This window comes from Festucalex cinctus, chromosome 18 (assembly GCF_051991245.1).
Source record: "Festucalex cinctus isolate MCC-2025b chromosome 18, RoL_Fcin_1.0, whole genome shotgun sequence".
Classification (NCBI taxonomy): Eukaryota; Metazoa; Chordata; class Actinopteri; order Syngnathiformes; family Syngnathidae; genus Festucalex; species Festucalex cinctus.
In genome coordinates, this window is record NC_135428.1 from 3,373,686 (window position 1) to 3,399,817 (window position 26,132).

The window sequence follows — 26,132 nt, forward strand, 5'->3', positions numbered from 1 at the left end:
TGTAGATTGTCCAAATGCAGTGAAAAGGTATTTGTAGGACTTGTGTATATAATGAAAACTGTTTGGACACCTACATTTATATTGTAAAACCTTTTTATATATATATATTATAAAATGTTTTTATTACCTATTTGGAAGCTCATCTGTAAATATTTTTGCATGTTCATGCAGTGTTGATGTGGTAAAGGCTTAGTATGCAAAGGAATTGAAACATGGGTCTTTTTACATAAAATAAAGTATGTCTATTTTCCCATTAACAAAAGTGCATGTGACTCTCTGAATTGTGAAAGAATGGACACAATATATATTTTTTTTTAATAGATTCTTTATTTCATGCTTATGACATTTAATTTCATGTACATATAATTATTGTTTTTTCTTCCCTCTTAGCTGAAATGATGATGAAAATGGAGGAAAGAGTTTGCAGGCTTTGGTCCACGCCACACGACACCCATGTGAACTAGCAGATACGACACTCTGGGTAGCGTGCAACCTCGCGAGACGAAAGCCGCTTCCTCTTTTTTTTTTTTTTTTTTTTTTTTGACTTCCGGGGTGAGGCCTCTGTGTCCCTGAAGCCAACAGTACACTCATCCATAAAGTAGGAAACACTACACTGTGGCGAGGAGTTTAGTAGTGCTTTCTACTTTATGGATGACTGCACTGTATATCTGTTGGTCGTCGTCGTCTCTCATCTGTCGTCTTCTCTTCTGCACCTGCACATGAACACGCTGCAACCCACTCACCCCCCCCGCCATATGCAAGATCTCAACACGCAACCTTCACTTCCCCATCAAGCCATAAAATGATCACTTCTACCCTTGAAAAATGTTTCATTAAATTTCCTGCTAATGAAAATATATATATATTTTTTTTTTTTTTCCGCCCCAAGTCAGAAAAATGTCCTCTTCATGTCTCCGCCTCCAAAAGGCCTTCCACAGGAAACGCTATCTTTGAAGAAGCCATTTTGGCTGGCGTGAGTAAGCTTTTCTCTTATTCACAAGTTACGTCAAAAAAGCAAACAACTTGCTGTGTAAGTCAAAATCAAATTGATGTAAACGCATTATTTAAAAAAAAACATGTACAACAGTTTCATAACGAAGTCCCATTTAAAGACATTTTCAATGCCACTGTCACAATTTTGTGGCCTATTCCAAACTACGATAAAAAGTTTGTCCACCATTGTCACATTGATTGTAACAAAGTTGTCATACTTTACCTCGACTCTTTCCTCCTTGTCGTTTGAAGCGACGGCCCTTTCCGCCAGCCTCGCAGGTGCCGTCGCCCGGCTCGAGAAGTGAACGAAGAAGTCGTCGCAGTCTCCTTTTGAACCCCCTTGGATCACGTGATGTAACCACAGGAAGAGGTCTAACAGTCACCGCCGCTCTCCTCCTTCCGTCTTAACACTCTGCCTCCTACAGATGGTTTGAAGAAGAAAAATGGGCAGGTCGTTTATGCCGTTTTGTTCCAGGCGTTTAAACTCAGGTAGACGAGATCATGTCTAATTCAACCATTGAACATAAGAATTTTTCCATCAAGTTTTGCGCTCATACTTTAACTATTTAAGCCGACTGAATGCTGATTGTGCCAGGCATGTAAATGAATGTACAATATATGGTGTGTACTTAATTATACAGGGCATTACTCTTAATACATAAGATTAGCTAAATAGCTTTTCAATCTTCAATAATGACAAAAGTTTTACTGCACTTTTGCAGCTTCATTTCTGGGGGGCAAAGTATCCCAAATTCCAAATTTCTCCTCATTAGGCTCGTGTGCTGAAGCCTGTCCTAGCTGACTTTGGATAAGAAGTGAGTTGATAAAACCACCAACTTCTGGTGTTTAAAAATTAGCATCTAATCTGAAAAGAAATTTACAAGTATGCTGTATTTTTCAGTTATTATTAGTTAACTTAGCATTTTTTGGTATGTATTCAAAACATTAGCAAAGCTATGGGGCCATGTAGCCAATTACTAGCTAGCTTGCTCGTAACCAAATGTGGATGCAAACTTTTTCTTCTCGGTATGAGCAATATAAGTTATTAAAAAAAAATTATAATGTTGCACATTTGCGAGTTTATTTCTTGTAAATTTACTAGTTTTTTTTTCTCACAAATTTGCCACTTTATAATGTCGCAAATTTGCGAGTTTATTTCTTGTAAATTTGTGAGTTTTTTTTTCTCACAAATTTGCCACTTTGTCACAAATGTACTGAATTTTTTTTTTTCAATACCCACATATATTTAAGTATAGAGTGAGCATTAGGCCAACTCTGACATTTGCTTTTTTTTACATTTCCGCTTGTAGGTGTCATGACGAGCATTTCCCAACACCTTTGGGGAAATGCTCATGGCACAAGTCAAGTATCCCCTTTCCCACTGATGTCAGTACGGTGTTCAGTCAGGACAAAGACACTGGAGCTTCACAGTCAAATGTAAGTCTGTGAACATCAACTGTCACATGCTGTGTGTGTGAGTGTGAGAAGCCAAAGTCACATGGCCAGGCAGTCTTTTAACTGTCAGCCCCAGTTGGGACTTCATGTAGGTGAAAACAGCTGAGGTTACCAAAGCGGACATCATTGTAGCAACAGGAGCTTTAACAGGAAACAAATGGGTATTTGGAGGGAAAAGATGTCACGATAAGAGGGAAAAAAAGTGATGGTGGTGTGGTGTGCCAGTTTGACTATTTAATACAAAGGAGATGCTTCGCTTGTGAACACGTGTGCCATTGAGGAAGTGATCCTGGAGAGTTGCGTGAAGCCGAGGCCTTTCCTGAGGAGCCCTGACTGCTTCTAGTGATAGACCTTATCTAGACCGGCAGCCAGTCCCCCCACCGCCCTCCCTTGCATGTGCTCACTCAAGCGGACATTTCGTATTAAATTCACACGTGTCCCCTGAAGATGGCATTCTCTGTAAAAGGAAGTGAAATCCTCACGAGCATCTGCTTGCGCGCAGTAGCCGCTCGAGAGAGGAAGTCCTCACGAAACACGGTGCAGTATTCTTTCAATACTGTCCACCCTCATTATAACTGACAACCCTTTTCCTCCCCCGTGTTTGTTTTTCTCTCACATCTGCGATGATAGAAGCGTTTAACGAAGGTCATCGCAGATGCCCCTTTGAGCAAGCGAGTTGCATTCAAACGAGGCCTTTCGTTTCGCCGCTCGCTACGTCGCCGGCGTATCCAAATAAGGGCAAAAGCGACAGTTGCGACGAGCAAGTAGGCCGCGGTCTGCTCGAAAAGAAGGCCACGCTCGGCTGCGCCTGGCAGAGTCGCGTCTGCCTTCCTGTTTGACAAGGGCCTGCGGTCGAGGAAGTCTTGCAGCACGCAGTTCTCGGTTTTGTTTTTGCTAAGACGCTCGCGTGGAGTAACTTCACTCACATGAAGCTAAACATGCGGTGAAAACAGGCGATGACGATCTTTACTCCAAAAGTCGCGCGATGCTGGAGATTTAATTCGGTTTGGGGGTTGACGTACCACATTGACCCTTGACCCGCAAACTGAAGGAGGGAATGCGGCATAGAAAACAGATGAGGGGATGAAATATTAACACAAAAAGGCACAAACCGTGTATTAGGGCAGAGTTTGCTAGGTTCTTTTCCCTTAATAAATAAAATCATTTAAAAACTGCTATTTATGTTTACTTTATGTTTATGTTTATGTTCACGGCAATGCAGACTCTCAGCGATACTAATTTACTGACTGTTCTAGCGGAAGCGGCAAAACCACATAACACACACAAACCCAGTATACACACTTTGAGCACGGAGCAACAAAATGTGGTTTGTCTGTAGAAGTATACTTTAGTAAAAAAAAATATGGACTGTATCTATTGCAGACTCCCTTCAACAATAGCATGGTTATTATTTCAAATTCAAACCAAGCAGGTATAAATCGATCACCTTTTAATTTTTATTTATTTTTTTTCATTGTGTTGCTATGCATTCAATATTCAGTGTTATGAAAGCCTTTCACTGTTTGAGATATCCTCACCATCTTAAAATAGCCCAAGTCATATTTTTACTAAAAATATGATGCTGGCCATATTTGCTAATATACATCCTTAAACGGGATCATTCATTTTTACCCCTGAAATGACATTATTAATCAAATATTTGGTTCAGGTTTTGATGATTCTGGGGGGAAAATGACTTGGTTTACTGTCCATACTTCTCATGTTCATTATGACCTAAATTTATCAGGTTAGAATTAGAACACCAGGAGATTCAACAATAAGCATAAAATGTATCGTGTTTTTTTCCTAACAGTAATATAATCGAGGCTCGCCTGAAAAGTGACACATTCACCATCCCAAACCTGCATATTGTATTTTGTATACGCGTTTGTCAAAAGAAAATATGTAAAGTTTTGTATTCAGCATAGGTAGGAAATGCTTTGCTGTTGACAGCCAAAGGGCAGTTGTTGATTGACGCCGGGAAATCCGTCTTATGGTTCCCCCTGTTGGTAATATATGGTAGTGCAAGCATTTCAGTCCATACTCAAGTTGCAAAGTTTTAGTAGCGTCAGGGCTGATTCACTTATTTTCCCCATAAGCAAAAAAAAAAAAAAAAAAAAAAAAAAGCATTAATAATTTATGATGGTGTCCAGTATCAGCTCGATAATTACAGACCCACTCCAGATTATTGTTTACCATTTACCTTTTATATCGCTTGTTTGTAAAGTCTCAATACCTCCCCCACCCTCTTGTGATGTCATATTGACTCAAGTAACTTATACAGCTAGCAGGACAACAGGCATAATTATAATAAAAACAGATTTATTTTTCTGACAAAACACAAATACAAGAACTTTTTTTTTTTTTTTTGTCTTTTCAGTCCTTTTGTACAAATGTTATTTAGGCTTCCGATCAATGGAGCCGTAATATAGTTTTGAAGCTCTCATGATTAGGACTTCACTGCTGTGTCTCTGGATTTGTAGATCACTCCTCTGCTTTTCAGCTCTCTCACCACACCTGCAAAAAAAACAGAAAAGAGTTCAGGCTCATCAATGTACACTGAAGGTGACTCTTGAGAACACAATCAAGGGAACCCGGTAAAGGTGATGTTAAAACAATTAATATAGGGACGTACCTGGGGGTAGTCTGCCAGTCACTGACACTGCATATACACCTGGCTTGAATGTGCCTGTAGGATAAAGTAAGAAAGATGCGTTAAATTCCACTTGTAATTGAGGCTTTCCAAAGACGCCTGTTTTGTAGAACATAAGCTATTGTTTAATCCTCATTTGCAGTACACTGTATATGGTACTGCCTGCTTACCTATTCTCTGCCATTTTGCTACCCAGCTGTCCTCAGGACTCATCTGGGCAATCACGCTGTGGAAATAAACAAACTATTGTCCTGAAAAGTGAACTATTTTCTATATTTATATATATTATTTAGTTAGTTAGTATTTACCCATCAAATGAAGAACTTGTGCATTCATAAACCATCTCTCTGTTTCCCTTCATCTGAAGGAACGACTCACAGTTGTCACAGCCATCATATTCAAACTGGTCAATGGTCTACAAGACAAGCGGATTTGATTACATTACTGTGATGAAACGAGTTTGTAGCGCGGCTACAGTGTGTTACAAAATTACAAAACCGTAGCCATGTTTCCAGCATCATGATGGCTACACGTTAGCAGCAAAGCCAGGAAGCGTTTCTTTTGTCGTAATTTAATTTACCTTGACTAAGGAGCAAAGCAAACATGCTCGAAGATGGCGAAGGTCTTTAGGAACTGTTTCCAGAGCCATTAGTTTATCGTCCTGATTAAAATAGCTCAGAAACGTCGGTCCAAACAAACTGGTTAGTGGTTATGTTTGGACTCAGAATTATTACGTCATTACCAGCAGCCGCAGCGAGAGCCCACAAAGGACCCGTGTTAGGCATCTTTTTGATCTGCCTGTTTAAAATTATACACGTTATTTCAAACGACGAGTAGACTTTTGTCAAAAATACTAAATACTACCAGTGGCAGAAGGCTGGACTCGGTCCGTATCCCCTGAAAATATGACTGCAACAGAAGTGTAAAAAAATTTATAATCATGTATGCAACATTACGGGAGAAAAGGTATAGTTTCAGACAGTCTCGTTTTAACAATTTGTTGTTAATGACATTAATTGCCATTGACATTCTGTCACAAACGTGATTGACAGCCAATTGTCAATAATATCAATCACAAATTATTTATTGTTTGTCTTAGTGATTTTAGCACAGTTCAACCACTAGAGGGAGCCATGTGCGTGTTTTGATTTGTACCCATTCTGGTGTAAGGGAACCATCCAAAGCGTTGTGCCGTTGCCTTCAAGCGAACTCGGAAAATAGTACTTAAAATTTTAATGCTCGACTTTTATAAGCGCCACCCGAGAACGTACTGAATATGTTGCAAAAATGTTTAATTGTGTGACTTATTCGAATAAAAAAAAAAAAATCATAACATCGCCTCTCTTTATGGGTTTCGCGACACTTTACAAATCCTCGCCGCTGACGAGCTGGTCGTGAAGGCAGCAATCCGAGTGAGCAGGTAGCGGCTGTAAATGAGATCTCCCGTCGGCGTGGAGGGAGCGTCACACGGACACGGGGAGAGGAGATTAGTGGGACTGTGTGTGTGTGCGCACGCACGCCCGCGCATGTGTGTGAATTGTACACGCCGTCTCTTCAAGTTGACCGACTTCACATGAGGATCACATGGAGTTTGGACCGCTCGTGTTCCGTACACTGTGGCGTTCCTTGCCGTACTGGCACCCGCCGACGGTGGTCGACCTCGGAGGAACGTATCCAGTTTCGTCGAAGTCATTGAAAGCTCGACTTGAATTGGGAATAACTTTGAACTGACGGAAGGGAAGGAAAGGAGCCAAATGACGGGAGTTTACGCGAGTGTGTCTGCGGTGACTAAATATTCGTTTGGGGACAACTATTTTCGCACCGTTGAAGTTGTAAACATGTTACTTAACAGTTTGGCTCGGCTGTGATCTGGCCGCCCCGGCTGAGGCAACCTGGGACGGCCGCCTTTGAAGTTCAACTTGTCTCTTCCTTGTGCGCGTGCGCGTGTGGCGAAAAAAAAAAATAAAAATGAGGCGCCCTCGGGATTCGCTATCTTGCGACGCCGCTTGTCAACTCTACGCGTGAGACGTTATGGAAGATTATTGTTCTATTACGGTTGTTAGTAGTATTACTGAGAAGTGACGTTTAATGAAATTAGACACGTGCGGCGGACAGGTTTTTTTTTGTTTTTTGTTTTTTTGCTACTCGGAGCCAGGTGCTTGAATTTAAGCTTTTTATTTTTTTCCCCGCACCTTTTGGGGTCGGAATATGCTTGAATATTAACTCTGAATGGAAGTAAACTTGGATTGCGTTGCCTAAAGAAGCACAAGAAGCGTGGACAAAAAAAGAAAGAAAGAAAGAGAGAGAGAAAAAAAAAGCTTCCTTCGCGTTTTCCTGCTGCCTGCTTTGAAGTCCACCATGTGCGGCCGGGCTCCGCCGCTTCAGCCGGAGCCATGACCGTCCCCCAGTGGCGCCTGGCCGGGCTCTGGCCGTGGCTGCTCATGGCGGCCCTGCAGGTGGTGCTGGGCCAGCCGGGCCCGGAGTCCGAGCGGCCGGCCCTGCGAGCGCTCATCAAGGTGACGCTGCTGAAGCACGACCCGGCGGGGACTCCCATCACTTTGGAGGGGGTGTTCGTGGGAGGGAGCGCCGGCTACGCGGAGGGGAAACTCATGCAGGTAAGGACCGCAAAAACCCACCCAGCATTTCACAACCATTACCGAACATGCATATTCTACATGAGCGAATTCAACACTTATTTAGAGAAGAAAACAAAACACTTGTGCGTTCGGTTCTGTGTGTGAATGGCAACAGGTGGAACGGTGGATACAGTTAAAGTTCAATCTGGGGTCACCAACTTGGTGCTGACAGACGCTAATTAGCTGCCCATGTGCCTATTCTAAGAGCATCTACAGTTGCAAGTGATGAGACATTGTGATTTCCTGATTTGAAAATGTGAAGAGATACGTTAAACCATTGTTGTTAATTATTGTGAGAAATCGTTAACTTGTGTACAGTACAGTTGACGAATGTCCATTTGAGCAATTTTGTGTCAGCCCTTTGCATTAATCCGGTAGTAGTTCTAAATTCGAAAAAAAAGTTGGTAATTGTGGGGTTAAATAACCTTCTGCCATCTAGTGGAAAAACAATGAATTGTTCTTCCTGACACTCCATGTTGTTGGCATAGATAGATGGATATATTTGTAGTAAGTACCTCAGTGGGTGAATGAGGAGACATTAAAATGAGTTGCGAAAGCAAGTGAAAACTCAACTGCAAACCCTAAAGAGACACGTACAGTATCACGGTGACCACAAACCAGATTAGGTACACAATGTATCCAGTTTTGATTGGCACTGCAAGAGTGGCATTTGGTATGTCATGACAATTGTGCTTGCCGTTTGCAATGGTGTGCCGTTTCTAAAAATAAGTGCCCCACTTATGGGGCCAAGTCAAAGAAATGTGAATACTGTTATTCCGGACATGGCACATCAGTTAAATAATACTTAATGGCCCCTCGGTTGAAGTTCAGTTGTCCAGTAGTTGGATCAAAATGCATTGTATATGAGAGCAAATTCTGACCCTTTGTTCAAAAGGACAAATACTTTATTTACAAACAAAAACATTTTCTTTTTGAAAATCAACTTCAATATATGACTTTTCATTTGTGTCATATTTGATACATCCGGTCACAACGCTTTCAATTCGTACATTTATAACTGTCAGAAATATAATAATAAAAAATATATATATATCAAACATAGTATTTCCAAAAATCAGAACATTTCCCACTATGAATAAGTATAGGTGTCTCTCTTGTACGGCCGCTGGAAAAGCCATCAGCTGTATGATACTGCCCTCTAATGGATTATTTGTGCAATGCATGTGGAACATCATATTCGTCAGGGTTTTAATGGGGGAAAAAATTATTATACTCATGAAATAGAGTGCTCAAAATATCTTATATTTAATATAATACGTTTGGCATTATATGATTAACGTACATTTTTATGAAAAAAAAAAGAATCAGGAACTTTAAAAACTAACCACTTAATGACAGAAAACATATTGTGTCTATAATTACAGAACTGTTCTTATTTCAAGGATTCAAAAACTTTCTTTTCTCAAAATTCAAGGATGCAAACATCCAAGCTTTTTTTTTTTCTTTCTTTTTTGTGAGATGATACACTCATCATGGCCACATCATTAGGCACATTGCTGCAGTGTAATGAAAAACTTGAAAGGACCATGACAAAATAAAAACAATAAGAAAGTGAAATAAGAATAGAATAAACTAAAATCGGCTAATAAGTGAAGCATCCCTGTAAGCTGTAACAACTTTAAAATATAAATATTGAACATTTCGACATTTCCCAGTTGTGCCACCTGCTCTTGTCGCCGTCCTCTTTATCCTGAGCTCGCATCTGCCCACAAACCGCTCACCCTTCTCACTCTGCATGTGACGACAGAACAAAATTCTTGAACAAAAGTGATGACATACGCGTTATTTCGAGCGCCGGCCTTCGTTGACCTCGATTGAGTTTTAACGCGCGAGGCAAAAAAAGGGCGTCTGTCGCGTCTCGTCTGCAACGTTTCCTTGCACCCCAAACGTTTCACATCGACTCTTCATCCGACAACTTTATCATCAAGGTGTGGTAGAAGACAGTTAAATGACACATTTGAACGCATGCACTGTAATTTGAGCTTAAGTGGTTTTGAAAAGCGTGGCGGGGCCGTGGAAGGAAATTTTCTTCATGCATATTTAGCATTAAGGTTGCCTGTCCGTAAAGCAGGGCTGCGTCAATTTGTTGACCGTCTCCTAGGAAACGAGACGGCAGGATCTTGTCTTTCTTCGCTCACCAGTTGTTTGAGGTTTTGCCACCGTTTAATACTGACCATTTCCACAGCGTCTTCACGGCGAAAGCTCTCCATTAGGCACGCTGGCAAGCCTCTCTACTTCCAACTCAAATGTGCCTTTGTGGGAAAACAAGTTGTGATCTCGCATTGCTCGGATCAAACGCGCGCCGGGAATTCCGGCATTCCTTATTAGTCCTTGTAAAACTTCGCGCTGGAGTCGAAAATCTGCGAACAGAAATGTGCCGTGAGAAAAAATGGAGATGTTTGGTGCGTGGAAGCTGCTGTGACTCGGGCTCAGAAATTTACCGTTACCGCGTATGGAAATGCAAAGAAGAGCTTGAATGGTATTTGATTTGGGCCGACTTTTGGTATCTTGGTCCTGTCCGAGGTGAGGAAGGCCTCGTTTTGTCAGATGCTGCGGGATGCTCTTTGTTGCAGCTCAGGCTTGTTCTAACAGGTCCTGTGCAGGCCGCTTTATGTTCTTGCCTTGCAGTGGATGAGAGGAGGAGGAGGAGGAGGAGGAGGGAGGGAGGGTGTGGGAGTAGCCCCCTGGGGTCCATCTAGTACAGGGGGTCTTCTTTAGTCTGTCCTTCTGTGTGGCTCGCTGGAAATCTTCAGCTGGCTTTCTGTATTTTGTGTATTCAAGAGTTGACCTTTGGGCCTTCTGGCGCTGTAATTAAAGCACGTCAGACAGTTTCCAGTTAACTCTGCGCCACTTGACGCCCTCTCAATTAGTGATAGACCGATATGTTTTTTTCAAAGCCGATACCGATACAGATTATTAGTAGTCAAGGACGCCGATAACCGATATTTCAAGCCGATATTCACATTAACAGATTTGTTTCAAAAAATATATAACAAAAATTGCAGGGAGCTTCCAGGGGTCATTGGCATGTGTTAAGCTAAATTTAAAAATAATAATAAAATTAAATAAATAAATAAATAAATAAATAATAATTAAAAAGGAAGTAAATAGATCCTTAGATCCTACTGTCAATAAAGTTTTCTAAAATTTCAACATAATTTCTTGATTTATTTTTATTTTATTATTTACTTTTATTTTATATATTTATATATGTTATTTTAATTTTTTTATTTTCTTTATTTTATTTATTATTATTATTCTTGATTTATTTATAAAAGATTTCTACTGTCAAAGTTTTCTAAAATTTGAACATAATTTATTTCTTTTTTTTTATTTCTTTTTTTTTTTTTTTATAAAAACTGTAGGGAGTTCCTAGTTTTCATAAAGTGGAAATTTAAATCGATCCATAAACGAAAAGTTTTGTTAGGGTTTGTAAAAGCATTTCAAAAAGATGTTTGCGGTGAAAAATTGTCTGAATATGTTCCAAAATGTGGTTTGCGAATATCTTACACATGATGGAAAAACCCCAAATTCGCTACGTTCGCAAGTAGGGGTGTGAATTGCCTAGTACCTGACGATTCGATTCGTATCACGATTCACAGGTCACGATTCGATTCGATACCGATTAATCCCGATACGAATTTATAAGTCGATTGTTGCGATTTTTTTTCATTCAAATTTAGAAAATACTAATCAGTAAGCTTGTAGAGTGTAAGATATATATGAAAATGTATTATTTATTTATCTGAAATTTCAGTCTTATAGAGGTTGTAATTTGTTTCATGTTTGAACAGCATTTAAATAAAATATTAAGGCTTAATGTTCCGTTCATATAACATTCTTCCATGCTTAAGGTGTGAATCCTAAAAAAAAAAAAAATCGATTTTGCCGATTATTGAATCGATTCGAGAATCGCGCGATGTAGTATTGCGATATATCGCCGAATCGATTTTTTTTTTAACACCCCTACTCGCAAGTATTCACTGCTCAGTTACCTTTATCGGCCTTCAGGTTAAAAAAAAAATGTCCGATGCCGATATTTGGCATTTTGACAAATATCGGCACCGATAATCGGCCTGGCCGATAATCGGCCTATCCCTACTCTCAATGTCCCATAAGGTATTGCGCTTTTCGTTGCCCCGACTGTGTTTGCCTCTGGGAAGGCGGGATGAGAGGGCGGAGGGGGCTCTGAGGGACAACATCAAAGTGTGTCCAGTTGTGAACGTGAGCCGGGATGATTAAAAACCAAGAGTGTTTACACTGCACTTCCCATATGGGCCCCTCCGCTCCCCCTCCCTCTAGATTTCCTGTCCATACTTCCTATCTCCCTGGATGAGATAAAAGTCTGTCCGGGGCTGCTCACCGCCACAATTCTGCTTTGCATAGTGTTGCTTATTAAGGGCAAAAAAATGCTCACAGGTGCATTTGAAGTCATTCGGGCTCCCAAAAAAAATGATTGATTATTCGCCATTACACGATCAGGAACTGTACTTTAGAAATAATAAAAATAAAAAAATTGCCAATGCAATTTTAAGGAAAAATCCTATATTATTTGGGCTATATAGGTATTTATTTAAAATTAGCTGTTATTGTTTTTTTTTTTTTTATCTTACATTATTGGAGAAATAGATTTTAATGTTTTTATGGTATGATATAATTTTCTGTCATATATTTGAATTTGATTTGATTTATTGAACATATAAACATACAAACAAACAGCAGAGAAACAACAATTAATAAAGAACAGAGTATAAACCTTACTGTACATAGTGAATATTGCCCTGAAGCTTGATTTGATAAAAATTGTGATTTGAATTGCAAATTAAAATAATAATAAAATAAAATAAAAAAATCACAATTCAATCTTTTTCTGACAAGTCATTTTCAATGTACCGGGTATTTTTCTTCACACCGTTGATGAAAACAAGAAATTTGCTGCAGCGAGTGAGAACTACGCGTGCTTATGATGAAAGCTCATATGGCGTCCACACGAGTGGACATGTTGAAGCGTTTGCATGTCAGACTTGATCTCTTGTCAATTTGATCTGAGGCTTAGGCCAAAATTCAGAACAGACATTTTGCTCTGCTGTCATTCCCAAAGTTAATAAACTGCAGCAAAATGAGAGCGTAGACAATCGTTTGCAAATGTGTGGCTTTTGAAGATGTCATTTAAGGCTTTAAAACTCTTTAAAACAACAAAAACATTTACAAATTGGCCTCAAAATGAAGTACATGAATGCCCGATTCCAAGGTAAACTCGTGACAAATTTTCACATAACACACAATTACTCGATTTGCAGCAGGATGTCCAAGTAAGAACACGCCAAAGGTCGTCTGATTTGAAATCCAAACGACATCTTTTTTGCTACATGTGCGATGATTTATGGATTTCACCGCATGACCCTTCAGTAAATCAAGATGTTTTTGTGCAACCAACTTGATTGGCTAGCTGCTATATTCGTCATCTCTTAACTACCAAAAGCGGAGTTTGACAATGCATCGCTTTTCATTTTGTGACGTGTGAAAGAGAACTTGTGGCAGCTGCCGCCAATATTTTTATAAGCAGGAAAAACCCTGCTTTGCAATTAGGGCTCAAAAAAGAATCGAATTAGGGCTACTCAATTATAAAGGAAATATTAATCCCGATTGTTTTGGTTATAATTGACATCACGATGAGCACGATCATTTAGTTTTTTATGGTACAAAACAAGAACATGTTAAAGGGATACTTTACTTATTTAGCCGTTTTTGGCAGTCAGACATAAATATTTTGCCTATAATAAATTTGATATTTTCATTAGTTTTCATGTACAATTAATACCTCTAAAAAGATGTTTTGCAACTTTCTGTTGACTGAAAATGACATCACAAGGGCTCAGGTAACCAATCACAGCTCAGCTTGTGAATGTCACATGACCAAACCTAGAAAACAAGTGAGCTGTGATTAGTTGCCTAAGCCCTTGTGATGTCATTTTCAGTCGACAGCAAGTTGCAAAATGTGTTTTTAAAGGTACTAATTGGACATAAAAAAGAATGAAAGTATCAAATTAATTATAGACAAAATATTAACGTTTTATTGCTTTAATGGACTAAATAAGTGAAGTATCCCTTTTAAGTGATAACAATGCTTCTAAGAGAAGTGTAGTTTATTTGCCGCCGCGGAGGTGCCTCAATCTTCCGCCAATTAGCTTAGCGAGTTAGCATGACCCGTCACGACTAGCATAGCGCTTCTGATTGGTAAGCCTGGTCGGAGTCTGGGAGAGGAGCGAGACTTTTATACGTGAGATAGAGACAGCTTAAAAATCCCTATTTTGATAAACAAAGAAAAAAGAAAAAAAAATTTCACTTGTGTTTTTGTGAAAAAGGGGCCATTCAGGGACAACAGTCAACCTTTGAAAGTCATCAGGTGGCATAATGTGCTTGTTCGCATTCCTTCTTTAGGCCAAACAAAGTTCATTCACACGCTGACGTCTATTTCCATATGGATATCGGTTCAGCCGGTTATTACCTCGACTTGGCATTGGCTCGAAGGCGCCGTGACGCGCGTGCGCGCGCTATCAAGACCGGAGTGGACTCATGGCGGTCCGGGGATCCCGCGCTCCGCAGCACAGGAAGCGGGCCGAGCGAGCGCGCTCCTGTCTCTTCCACTAAAGATGGCTGTTAAAATGTTTCTTATGGCAATGGATGAGTCAGGGAAAGAGGGGGGACGTGGCAAAGCTCTCAATCCTGCAGGCCTCCTTTTTAAATCATTAGAACACGTCTGGAATTCTCCCGTCACAATGCGTTCTTTCTTGTTTTTCATACTTTTCATCCCCTTTGACAGCCAAGTTCTCGAGTGGTTCGGGTGAGTTCATTCTCATCTTGATCAACCGTCAAAGATGATGGTTGATGTCTTCTAATTAAGGTACAGTCCAGGGGTGTCCAAACTTTTCCATTTGAGGGCCACATACAGAAAATCAGAAGGACGCAAGGGCCACATAATGTTATGAGGAGAAATTGTGTTTAGTCCTAAAAGTTGTACAAATAATTTATTTGTGCGTTTGCATATTTAGAAAAATGCTACAGTATATAAACCATTTTATTTGTAATATGGCAGTCGGGTTATTATAGTTTTGGAATTTTTTATTTTGTTTTGAGTTTTTTTTTTTTTTTAATTTAGTTAGTTTTCATTAGTTTTCCGGGTGGTTCTGTTAGTTTTTTGTTAGTTTTAGTTCTTTAATAAATGCTTAGTTTTAGTTTAGTTAATTTGAGTATTAGTTATAGTTTTTTTTATGTGTATTACTTGTGCGCAATATTTAAAAAACACCAAGGGTGTGACGTCATTATTCCGGTTTATATCAAAATAAATCTACTAAAAATTACATTTAAAATCATCCCCAAAGGCTCCTGCATTAAATTAATTACCAAAGACTAAAACGAAGGACATTTTTGCTATAATTATAGTTTTATTTTAGTTTTGTAAACATAAAATGTAGTTTCATTTAGTTTTCTTTTTTTTTAAAAGCATCTTAATTTTTATTTTATTTCGTGAATGAAATTGTTTTTTGAATTTGAGTTTTTTCGTGAGTTGTAGTTAACTAAAATATCCTTTAATAGCGCCTGTGTTTTTCGACACCTTTCCCTTCTTACTTCGACCATCTCCAAGCATTTTTGTTTTTATTTTATTTGAACCGAGTCAAGTGCCATTTTTAGCATATGTCGCGGGCCACTAAAAAATGGACGGCGGGCCGCAAATTGCCCCCGGGCCGTAGTATGCACTAATACTCATAATTACTAAATATTTAGTAATTGGTTGTATTCCATAAATCTAAAGCAACAAAGTAAATACAAACATAAACTGAGCGTACATTCTTGCGCCATATGATTACGTATTCATTTTGTAACATCCGAACATCATATGTCAGTATGGACATAAAACTCTTATTTCCAAATCAAAACACAGTTCACATTAACGCTCCTCTTTATGTAATCAGTTGCCAGCTGACTTTGTAGCCATCTAGATGATGCCATCTTTTTTTTAAATTTTATTTTTTTAAAGCGAGTGCCCCCAAAAGTGTTGCCTTTCCGCTCCAAGCCAACATCAAAGGTTGAAGTGCCTGTTGCCGTTTTTTTTTTTTTTCTTTGCTCCACTTGTCCCAACCTTTCTCCGAACAATTTCTCCTCTTCACCTCCTTCCCCTCCGAGCAGCCTTCTCCTGTTTCTTGACAGCTCGTGCTTGTAATTCACTGCGGGTGCTTCCAATTTCAAGGACAAAAATGGCGACATGCACTCAAAAGGCAGGAAGCTCTTATTTTGCTGAGAGGCTGGAGGAAAAGAGTCATCACCGTTCCACAGATAAATACGCTCTGACAAAACTCCCTCCCTCTCCCAGATTCCCCGTTGCGCCTTCACTTTGGACTTTTTTTTTCTTCTTTTTTTTTTACTTTTGTTGATTTCGCAAAATATGTCCCGGCGGTGTAATTCCCACTTATTTGGCTCTTGTGTGACCACGCTTCAAGCTATTTGTACACGGCATTTATGACGAGTAAATTAGTGTCCAGCGCGGTGGAGAGCTACTAAGCGCACACAGAGAGCCAAATCTGGAGTCGGCTCAAAGCAAGTCTGAGTGGAAGTGAAGTCTCTTCTTTTTCTGCTTGAACGCTTGGCTCAGCCATCCAAGAGAACGAACTTTCCACCTGTGAGACGGTTTCATTTTTTTCTTTTTTTTTAATGGATATGCGTACAAGCATCAGCGAGTCTTTGTGAATTTGTGGGTGTGTGCGCACAGGAGCCACGACTTCTTTACTGAGATCATTTACTAAACTCTATTAGTGATAGGCCGATATGGGGTTTTTCAAAGCCGATACCGATACAGATTATTAGTAGTTAAGGAGGCCGATAACCGATATTTCAAGCCGATATTCACATTAACAGATTTGTTTAAAAAAATATATAACAAAAATTGCAGGGAGCTTCCAGGGCTCATTAGCATGTGTTAAGCTAAATTAATAATAATAATAATAATAATAATAATAATAAAGCAAGTAAATAGATCCTTAAAGATTTCGACTGTCAATAAAGTTTTCTAAAATTTCAACATAATTTCTTGATTTATTTTAATTTATTTATTTATTATTTACTTTTATTTTATATATTTATTTATTTTTATTTTTTTATTTTCATTTTATTTATTTGCATTTATTTTATTTTATTTATTATTATTATTCTTGATGTATTTATTTATAAAAGATTTCTACTGTCAATAGTTTTCTAAAATTTCAACATAATTTCTTTATTTGTTTTTTTTTTTAATAAAAAGTGTAGGGAGTTCCTATTTTTCATAAAGTGGAAATTTAAATAGATCCATAAACGAAAAGTTCCCTGCATCTCACTGACTGACCAATTAATGCCAATGTAGCTCATTTGGGGTTTTTGTTAGGGTTTGTAAAAACATTTCAAAAAGATGTTCGTGGTGAAAAATTGTCTGAATATGTTCCAAAATGTGTTTACGACAAATAAAAACTGACTGCGAACATCTTACACATCCTGATGAAAACTCCAAATTCGCTACGTTCGCAAGTATTCACTGCTCAGTTACCGTTATCGGCCTTCAGATTCAAAAAATGGCCGATGCCGATATTTGGCATTTTGACTTGTTCTTTATTTATGTAGCAATAACCATCAAATGATGATGGGTGCTTTGGTTAATACGGGAGCTCTTTTGGTTTTGGTTACGGTTTGTCAGTGCGAAACCTGGCGCGCCGTTCAACTTGTGGTCGCGTTTAGACCCCAAAGTACACACACAGCGCTATTATTTATTGCACGTTGAAAATGATCTTAAATTATGTCAACATCTGCAGAACACTCTGCAGTGCTTGTGTGCAATGTGACACATTGTATGTGATAGTCGTTTTGTTGGCTGTGGGTGTCTTACATGTGTCAGCAATCTTCTGTATTCTTCTTACATGCGAGCGATGGAATAGTTTGGAAGTTAAACATTAAAGACCAGGTTAAATAGCACAAGAACATACTTGACATATCATCTCACAAAAGCATGTGACGAAAAGATTGAATTTTATTGCTATTGGGGTTGGGGGGGGGGGTTACTAAAAGAGCCGGACGTCATCTCTGTTTTTTGTTTGTTTTATCAATGTTAAGTGCAACATCTTAGTGCAGCGCTGCCTGGCCAATAGGTTGTGGAATCAAAAACACCAACTAACTATAGCCAGTAGGGCTGGGTATTGCCGCCAACCTCACGATACGATACGTATCACGATACAGGGGCCACGATACGATACATATTGCGATACATATGTATCCCAAATAAGACACATTTTATTTTTTTTAAAACAAAATAAAGGAAAATAGGTATGCTGAGACACGTGCCATGTTAAGTTTATCAATAAATACGTGTTGACATTCTTCCTCTTCTTTCATTTTTCTTAGCAAGACACAGTGTCCAATCACCGGTGAGCTATTTTTGCATTAATTGAAGGCAATTAACTTCAAAGACGCTGCTGGTTTTGATTTTTTAGGTACAATGCAAGCCGCAAAGGCAAACGTGAACTGCCGATTTAAAGTTAACGAGCAATATCGATTCTGACGCCTGCGTATCGATACGTGTATTGTGATGAGGCCCGCAAGGTTATATTGCCGTATCGATTTTTTGAGCACACCCCTAATAGCCAGTAGATAGCAGCATTGTGACTCTTTTCAACGGGCTGCCGGTGTATGGAATTACGATGAAACATGATGGAACCTATGCGATTGTCTGGCAACCAGTCCAGGGTGTCCCCCACCTACTGCCCAGAGCCACCTGAGATAGGCGCGAGCACCCCCCGCGACCCTTGTGAGGAATAAGCGGTCAAGAAAATGGATGGATGGATGGATGATGGAATCTGATGACTGTTCGTAATTGGCGAAATCGGCTGGCACTGTGATGGTTGTTTTGTTTTGATAACGTGTGGCAGTAAAATAGTTTTTAATGATCCCAAATTGAGAAGGTATTCTGGGAAATAAGCCCAAAAAAATCACATTTTTTAGATGTTTATAAGTACATAGGGGTTGTAAAATTGAATCAGTTTTATAGTGCATTTTAATACACAAGTACAAAGAAATAAACTGTTTTATAAGAGTGGTTTTGTGAGGATGTGTACGTGTATAATACGGTCGTATGCGTGGTATAAATGGGATTTTACGTCAGTTTTTGTTTGTCTTCTTACACTTTTGTTGTGCTAATATGAGAGTGTAGAAAGAGGACGTAAAAAACCTCCCTGGCCTTGCTGTCTTTCATCCAATCAGACATCGGATTGGCAGTGTGTATTTGTTCACGACTGCTCCATGGCCTGATCCTTAAGACAATATGTTTCAAGGTTCTACTCCGCAGCCTCGCTCGGGCCATTTCGAGCGCTACTCTATTCTGTTGACTGCAAACACATCTAGCCTGTCATAACAGTGCCGCCTCCTGCTATTTGTTGGTCTTCTTTTGGAATAGCTGATTCGGCGCAGCGCTGCTTTGACCTCGCATGCTCCAAAAACAACTAAAGCCAAACTCGAGAGGGCCGAGTGTCTGAAAGGCATCAGGAGAGGGCTGCGTATCTAGGAGACTTGCTCCAATTGGCCGTGACCTCCTGACTGGCTGCTGGTAATTAGAAGCAGTCCCTTGCTGTGCCTCTCTCTCTTGTCCAAAGTAAATACCTTGGCACCCAAGCGGAATGCTGACAGACTGCTGTTTTGGGTGCTCGGTGAGAGGCAGGAGAGCTCCTTACACTTGTTCAGTCTGTCAGCAACAGACCCGTGATACCATAAATGAAGAATATCGTCGGCGTCTGTTGACAACCATGCACGTTTCTGTCAACTGTTAATAGCTTTAGCGCAAGAAATGTAAAGCTATCTGTTCACAACCGCACGTTGGTCGTGTATGTTTACGAATGTTTCAGCGGGATTTGTCTCGAAACGTAACATGACAGAAAATCTTATGTGCATATGTTACTCTCGGTAATGGGCAATGTTTCCGCAAAGGTCACAATGACATAAACAAAGGTGGGCACCGTCTCCCGTCGCGTCCCGTCATTGACGACGCCCCCCGATTGTAGCACGTTCATGTGCCTCGTTCGGGGTGAGGACAGACGGTCCCTCTCACTCCGTACACAAGTATAATTCTTAATTATCTTACTCGGTCATTCAGTCCCCTCCAAAAGTATTGGAATGGCAAGGTCAATTCCTTTTGTTTTCGTTTTCGTGATGGTAGTAGCAGAAAGAATTCTGAAGTCACTCACCAGACATTAACCCAATTGAGCATGCATTTTACCTCCTGAAGAGGAGAAACCCTCAGAAACAAACAAGAACTGAAATAGACCTGGACAAATAAAAAGGCCTGGACAAGCATTTCAGATGAAGCATGTGAAGTCAGTGGGTCACATGCTTGATGCTGTTATTGCGAGTAAGGATTATTCCACCAAACATTAAATGTTATTCACCTTTAGATAATTTAATAATAATGTCTGTTCCAAGACTTTTGCTCACTTGAAAAGTGGATACGTTCAAACAAAAGGTGCTTTGTCCCGAGTTGTTTAACATAAATGTAAAAACCATGGGGGGGAATTCTGAACTTTTTGATCTGATGCGTGTTTAGCTACAAAATCAAGTACAGAAAGAACACAGATATAGTGGAAAACATTCCGCATTGTCTTTCTTGCTTGCTCGCATTGTTGTCTTCAAATGACCTTGACCCCAGGCGTGGCGTTTGTAAATGATAGAGTATCAGTTCCTCTATATTTTGATTGCATAACCTTTGTATATACATTTACTCCCGACACTTGACTTGTTTAAAATAAAACACAGATCATCCGGCAGTCTGTATTTGAAAGAGCAGGCCTTGGTATCTTGCCAGGGCCGCTCACACGATAACCTTCACTGCAGGGGCTACTCCAGTGCAGTGTGAGTACGTGTGTCTTTTTTTAGGACTCTATCATATGGAGGCATTTTTTATTTATTTTTTATAATAGTTGACTGTACAACTCCTCTTAGCCTCCACTGTTTAAATCTTCACGTTGCTGTGCAAGATTGAAGCACGGCGTCGCGGTAACTGCTCATTTATGGTTAAGTGTAGCATTACGCAGCAGTATCGCTGAAAGCTAAAGAAGTCTGAAGACTATAGCAGAGCAGTGAGCGGTTTGGTGTTTGGGCTGCTCGCTCCGAGATTAGCGCAGCAGATTGCCTCGAGCTTAGTTAATGACATGTCTATCGCGAAGTCCTTGGGCTGTCTGGAAGCGAAGGGACCCGCACTTACAGTATGCGCAAAAGCACAGAACTTCCTTTACTAGCAGGGTAAGATGTGACCTCATAGAATCTCCATGGCAGGCTAACATTGCGGTAAGAGAAACAACATAAAATGTGTAGTCTCTGCCAAATGGGAACGGGGCAGGGTCAGCCACAAATAGTCAGTGACATACAGATGACACACCATGCTCCTCCGCTCATGACATTAAGTCCTAATCACATTTTCCAAAGCTGAAAGGCATTTAGAACGAGTGCAGTAGTATGCAAATGTGACCACCATAGAGGCAAGAATGATGGTTCAATATGAGGCCGGTTCACCATTTGCAGCTATAACCACATCAACTCTTCTGGGAAGGTCGTCCACAAGGTTTAGGAATGTATTTATGGGAATTTTTGACCATTCTTCCAGAGGCGCATTTGTAAGGGCACACACTGATGTTGGATTAGAAGGCATGGGGCTCTCTCTCAGTCTCTGCTGTAATTCATCAAAAAGGGTTCTATCTGGTTGAGGTCAGGACTCTGTGCAGACCCACACCAGAAGGACCTTGCTTTGTGCACAGGTGCACAGTCAATGTTGGAAGAGGACGGGGCCAACTCCAAGCTGTTCCCATGAAGTTGGGAGCATGGAATTGTCCAAAATCTCTTGGTATACTGAATGCTTCAATTTTCACAGCCATCTGTTCACAGAGATAAAAAGTATTTCGTGAAAGTAATTTGGCTGATTTTTTTATTTCCTGAAAATATGTTTTAATGGACCATTTGCCTAACAATTTCTCATTTTCTACAAATTGGGATTTGGGCTTGACTTGGTCTTGGTCTGTCTTGGTCATCTTTCTTGACTCTTCACTTGGTAGTAAGTCCTCCAAGTCTTACCTTTGACTTGGGCCGTTTCTCAAGGTGAAGAACGCAGTGTATGGTCTTATGAACTCGCCAAATCTGGTCTTCCTATGAACGTACTCAAGAACGTTCTTCCTAAGAACACAATTGGAACGGCTGTGTACTTTGAACTTCCGCCCCGATTCTGGCATATTTCTGCAATAGCAGCATCTTCGGATATTTCCGTAGCTGAGCATTCACAAACAACAACTGATATATCGTTAGTTTAAGATACCGTAACTGACAAGAACATCAGGTATTCTGATCTTGCTTTACTTGAGCGAATTTTGCGAAATTGCTTTGGTCTCAACATTTAAAAGTCTTGATGTCGTTTCATCTTATCTTGACTGTAGTGCTACTTAAAATTGAATGTGCCATGTCCATCCGAAGCAGTCTGAAAGTCTCCCTTCTGTCAGTACACTGTTTATATCCTTAAATTCCTGCTGTATTTTATGGAGAAAGCTTTGCTGAGTGCTAGTTACAGCGCTGTCCTATATCAGTCAGCAGCCTGTTTATGAAACTCCAGTCCAAACCCAAGATTCGGGAGCCGAGCCAAGTGCGCTCCGTGCTCTGCCAGATCAATCCGAGAGCGAGTGAGCGAGGGACAAAAGGTTGGGCTTGAAGGAAAAGGGGGTGTTAGCAATACTTCTGCTGCAGTTCTCTGACCTACCTCCATGCCGCTGACTTCCACTGTTTGCCCACTCTGTTAACTATTACCAAAAGGCTGTGTATCTTGGCTCCAGCCCAACACTCTTACACATACTGTGGCCCATTATCAAAGGAGACCTGCACTACAAGCTCTGGAGGCTTTCCAAAAGGCCACAGTTTCAACCCCAAGACCAAACCTGGCATCATAGCACTCATAATTTTCTCCCAACTCTCATTCGCCTAATCCCCTTGCTTGAACATGCACGTTGGTTAAACTGTGCTTGGCAGGTACCTCACCCACGCACACTTCTTTTCATAATCTCTTTCATGTCTGCCTTCATTTTTCTCGGTATTGGTTTCAGTACAAAGGCACTATAAATACTGCGCACTACTGCAACAGCATTTCTATTTGACCATCTATAGATGAAGCCCAACCAAGTGAGCTCACAAATAGTGAGATCCACTTGAGTGGAATGGATGATCAAGCATCTTTATAAAACACTTTAAAACAAGCATTGCTGGTGGGTTTGGCTAATCATGTTGTCCTTGGGGTTATTAACTTGCCCATTAACTTCATGCCGGTCCATTCACTTCCAGTTTATATACTGATTCTTTTGTTCTATGAACACCCCTTTTTGAGGATGGTACCTTTGCATGGAGTAATTGCCACTAAAGGCCCCCAAAAACATACACAGAAAAATTGCACCTTTTTCTTTCTGCTAAAACACCATCCATCCATCTATCCATCCATCCATCCATCCATCCAGCTCCCTTGTCACCATGACAGACTGATGCAGAGTTGATTTTCCACTTCACCCTGCCCTCACTCCATTTGGGATGAGATCTCATCCCTGATCTAGAGAGCACACTACAACCTTTTCTGGAGGAGGACTTTGGTCTCAGAAATGGAGGTGCTGATTCTCGTCAGTGGCAAAGCCCAATGCTCACCGAAAACTGATTGTACTTCATGCAAGTAACGCAGACTAAAGTCTGACACTGGCCATCATACTAGGACCGAGCAGACCGTATCAGATGGTCCTGTACTCCAGGCTCCCTGACCGGGTTCCCTAAGGGACATTGGCGAATGCCTTCTCCAAGTCCTCAAAGCACATGCAGACGGCTTGGACAAATCTCCATGCACCTTCTCGGACATTGCTGAGGGTTGTAGACCTGGTCCACGGTTGTACCGCCAAAGATTACAAAAAAAAAAATGCATAAATTGTAAAACATTTTTTTCAAGGGAGGCCTATCATTTGTTTTCAATTGTATACCGTATCTTTATCTAATCACCAGTTGGCTGGAGGCGGCTTGCTTTTATCCCAATTTGATTTGCTGTGAATGATCTAGTTGATATGGCATGTGACATAATGTTATGGACATGTAATGGCTTGCCATTAAAGTTCTGTGTTGCGAAATTCATTTGTAAAATCAAGTTTACGAAGACAGGAGTATGTAAAAAGTAACTATACCTTAATATTAAATAGACGTGGATGAGGAAAGCTGTCATGGGCCATGGGAATATTGTTCGTGTCTTTGTCTGTGGTTGCTATAGTGGAATATGTCACTTATTTGATCAGGTGGCAGCCTCACCAGACTTCAGCAAGGTGTGTACCCCACATTAGCTTCAGTCTGTTCTCATGGTGTCCTTGTTGGCATATAAACACATCTTTTAAAGTGTGGCTTGTTTTGTGTTGATGTATACATGGAGTCAGATAGTTCGAGGTGATGTGTAAACAAATGGCACTTTGAAGTGTGTGTGTGCGTGTGTTCTCTGATATGTAAGTGAGATTTTGTTGAGCCAAGACGCTCATAGTGCTTTAGTGAAGAGATCATCTTTTGTTGTTTTACTTGCTGTCTGCAGCCAGGTTGGCATTGCAAATGAGAATCTGTGCTCAATTGCCTTGCTTGAACGATATATTATCATCAATCATAAGCGCAACCAAGTACACATTTACATCCAGTCACCTTGGAGTGGCTAGTTCTTCCCCCTTCAGACATGTTCTTTTCTTTCCCTCAAGCCGACGACACCTTTTGTTTTCTCGAATAATGATTTCCTTTTGGGTCACCTCTCCAGCCTTTCAGGGCAGTGAAAGTGGATCTGTCCATGGCCTCTCCATTACATAGCCCATCAGATAGGGAGGGCTAGATAAGTCCCCTCGGTATAATAAATGTCTCATATTTGATCTTCACAGGTGGGAGTGATCTCACAACAGTGAAGCCACTGGTGCCTCTCTGGGGACAGCTTGCATAAACGCTGGCTTTTTCGTATGAAAAGGATGAGTCTGGTTGGCTTTTGATATTCTTGGTGTCAGCAAACAAAATGTCAAAAACACACCCACCCTAATGTTGCTATTTCCCGTGCTCGCATGGGAAGGTGAAAGGTTGACATACCGTTGCTTATTCGGTCAGAAGTTTATGGTGTGAATCATAAACAAGTTAACCCCCAGCCCAAGTCCCCTTATGCCATATCTCAACCAACATCACAGTGTACAGGAGAGAGTCCTTTTTGCCTTACCGGATCAAAGTTCAAGCACAGGGCCCGGCAATCATTGACTCAGTCAAGCTCCACGCCATTTTAATAGAAAGGAATGTGCCGGCAAATCAAAAGAGAACATTAGAAGAGTTGGCTTCAGAATAGACAAGGGATCATATAAACACAGTGGAAAGTAAATAGCGTGGGCAGAATGTCAGGCTTCCTTGTTAGTCCGTATAATGTTGCATGGCTGCGGTCTCAACGGGAGACTGTGGAGACATAGAAGGCAACCCTAGCTGTGAGTTACGCTTCACTATCTGCACTGGAAGTGCAACACGTCTTCAGGCCAGCACTCAAAACCTTGGCTTGTCAATTATTTTTCATGGAGATTTCTTCCTCGTAGATCATTGGCCACAAGAGGGAGGGGTGTGTTCCATTAGACCGCCCTCCACATGCTGGGGCTTACTTGGACACTGTACGCTCTGGTGTTGACAAAAATAGTGCGCCATGGCTGCACTTTTACCGGCAATTTATTTATTTAAATCCTGGAGCAATAGTAAGATTGTTGATGGTACTTCCCCACTGGTACACACCAACGTTACATTGGAAAATAGTACTTTAATAACTTAAAAGGTGGAGTTCACGCTTCTCACCCCTCATCAGATTTTTGTCTTTAACTTGATTTGGTGAAGTATGAACAGCAAAAATGATATTTCACATGTGAGAGCGGTTTGAAATAGGAAATCTTTGCAATTAATTTCAACAGATGGGTCTTTTGCGTGATAAGAACTGATGAAGAACATGGGTTGGGCATTGGACTACATTTCCACGTCCACCGGAAAATGAAAAAAAAAAAAGAGACCTATGCACAAGTTAGATTTGTGGTTGCAAAAAATCCAATCTGATGTTTGTAAATCACACTTTTTTTTTTTTTTTTTTTCTCAGATTAGCCGACCTTGCGACATCACTTGAATATCTATAGTAAAATTAGAGCTCAGATCAGACTGGCACCAAAACATCCCCTCCCCCAATCGTGTTGACTTTCTTTTGGCGGTAGGCAAATTCTTTAGCGTGCTTAAAGAAGGCGGCGATAATGCACCAAAAGTATTTGCCAAAA

At 40.4% G+C, this 26,132-nt stretch overlaps 2 protein-coding genes across 3 annotated transcripts in view; one reads left to right on the plus strand and one right to left on the minus strand.

Moving 5' to 3' along the window:
- Positions 1–2,316: 2,316 nt before the first annotated feature.
- rnf43 (ring finger protein 43) overlaps positions 2,317–26,132 on the plus strand; it is an 80,206-nt gene continuing 56,390 nt past the window's right edge. Inside the window, exon 1 of one of the 2 annotated variants that reach the window (XM_077505318.1) lies at positions 2,317–2,430. Coding sequence is in view for 1 of the 2 variants with exons in the window: in XM_077505317.1 (XP_077361443.1) it covers positions 7,495–7,716 (222 nt within the window). In the remaining variant the exon portion in view is untranslated. Of the gene's footprint in view, positions 2,431–6,506; positions 7,717–26,132 lie in introns of those variants that run through there. The other variant, XM_077505317.1, reaches the window with a different exon arrangement.
- On the minus strand, positions 4,784–5,874 carry supt4h1 (SPT4 homolog, DSIF elongation factor subunit). Its single transcript, XM_077505226.1, has 5 exons — positions 5,682–5,874; positions 5,410–5,516; positions 5,272–5,327; positions 5,084–5,137; positions 4,784–4,965 (listed from the first exon to the last, which is right to left on the minus strand). The coding sequence occupies exons 1-5, from the start codon at positions 5,748–5,750 to the stop codon at positions 4,898–4,900; spliced, it is 354 nt and encodes a 117-aa protein (XP_077361352.1). The 5' UTR covers positions 5,751–5,874; the 3' UTR covers positions 4,784–4,897.

Excerpts from the sequence above, each read along its gene's own strand:
- supt4h1 (XM_077505226.1), bottom strand. The coding sequence starts at position 5,750 with ATGGCTCTGGAAACAGTTCCTAAAGACCTTCGCCATCTTCGAGCATGT. Across the intron at positions 5,517-5,681 it reads TGCTTTGCTCCTTAGTCAAG|ACCATTGACCAGTTTGAATA; the intron begins GTAAATTAAATT and ends CTTGTCTTGTAG. Across the intron at positions 4,966-5,083 it reads GACTGGCAGACTACCCCCAG|GTGTGGTGAGAGAGCTGAAA; the intron begins GTACGTCCCTAT and ends TTTTTTTTGCAG.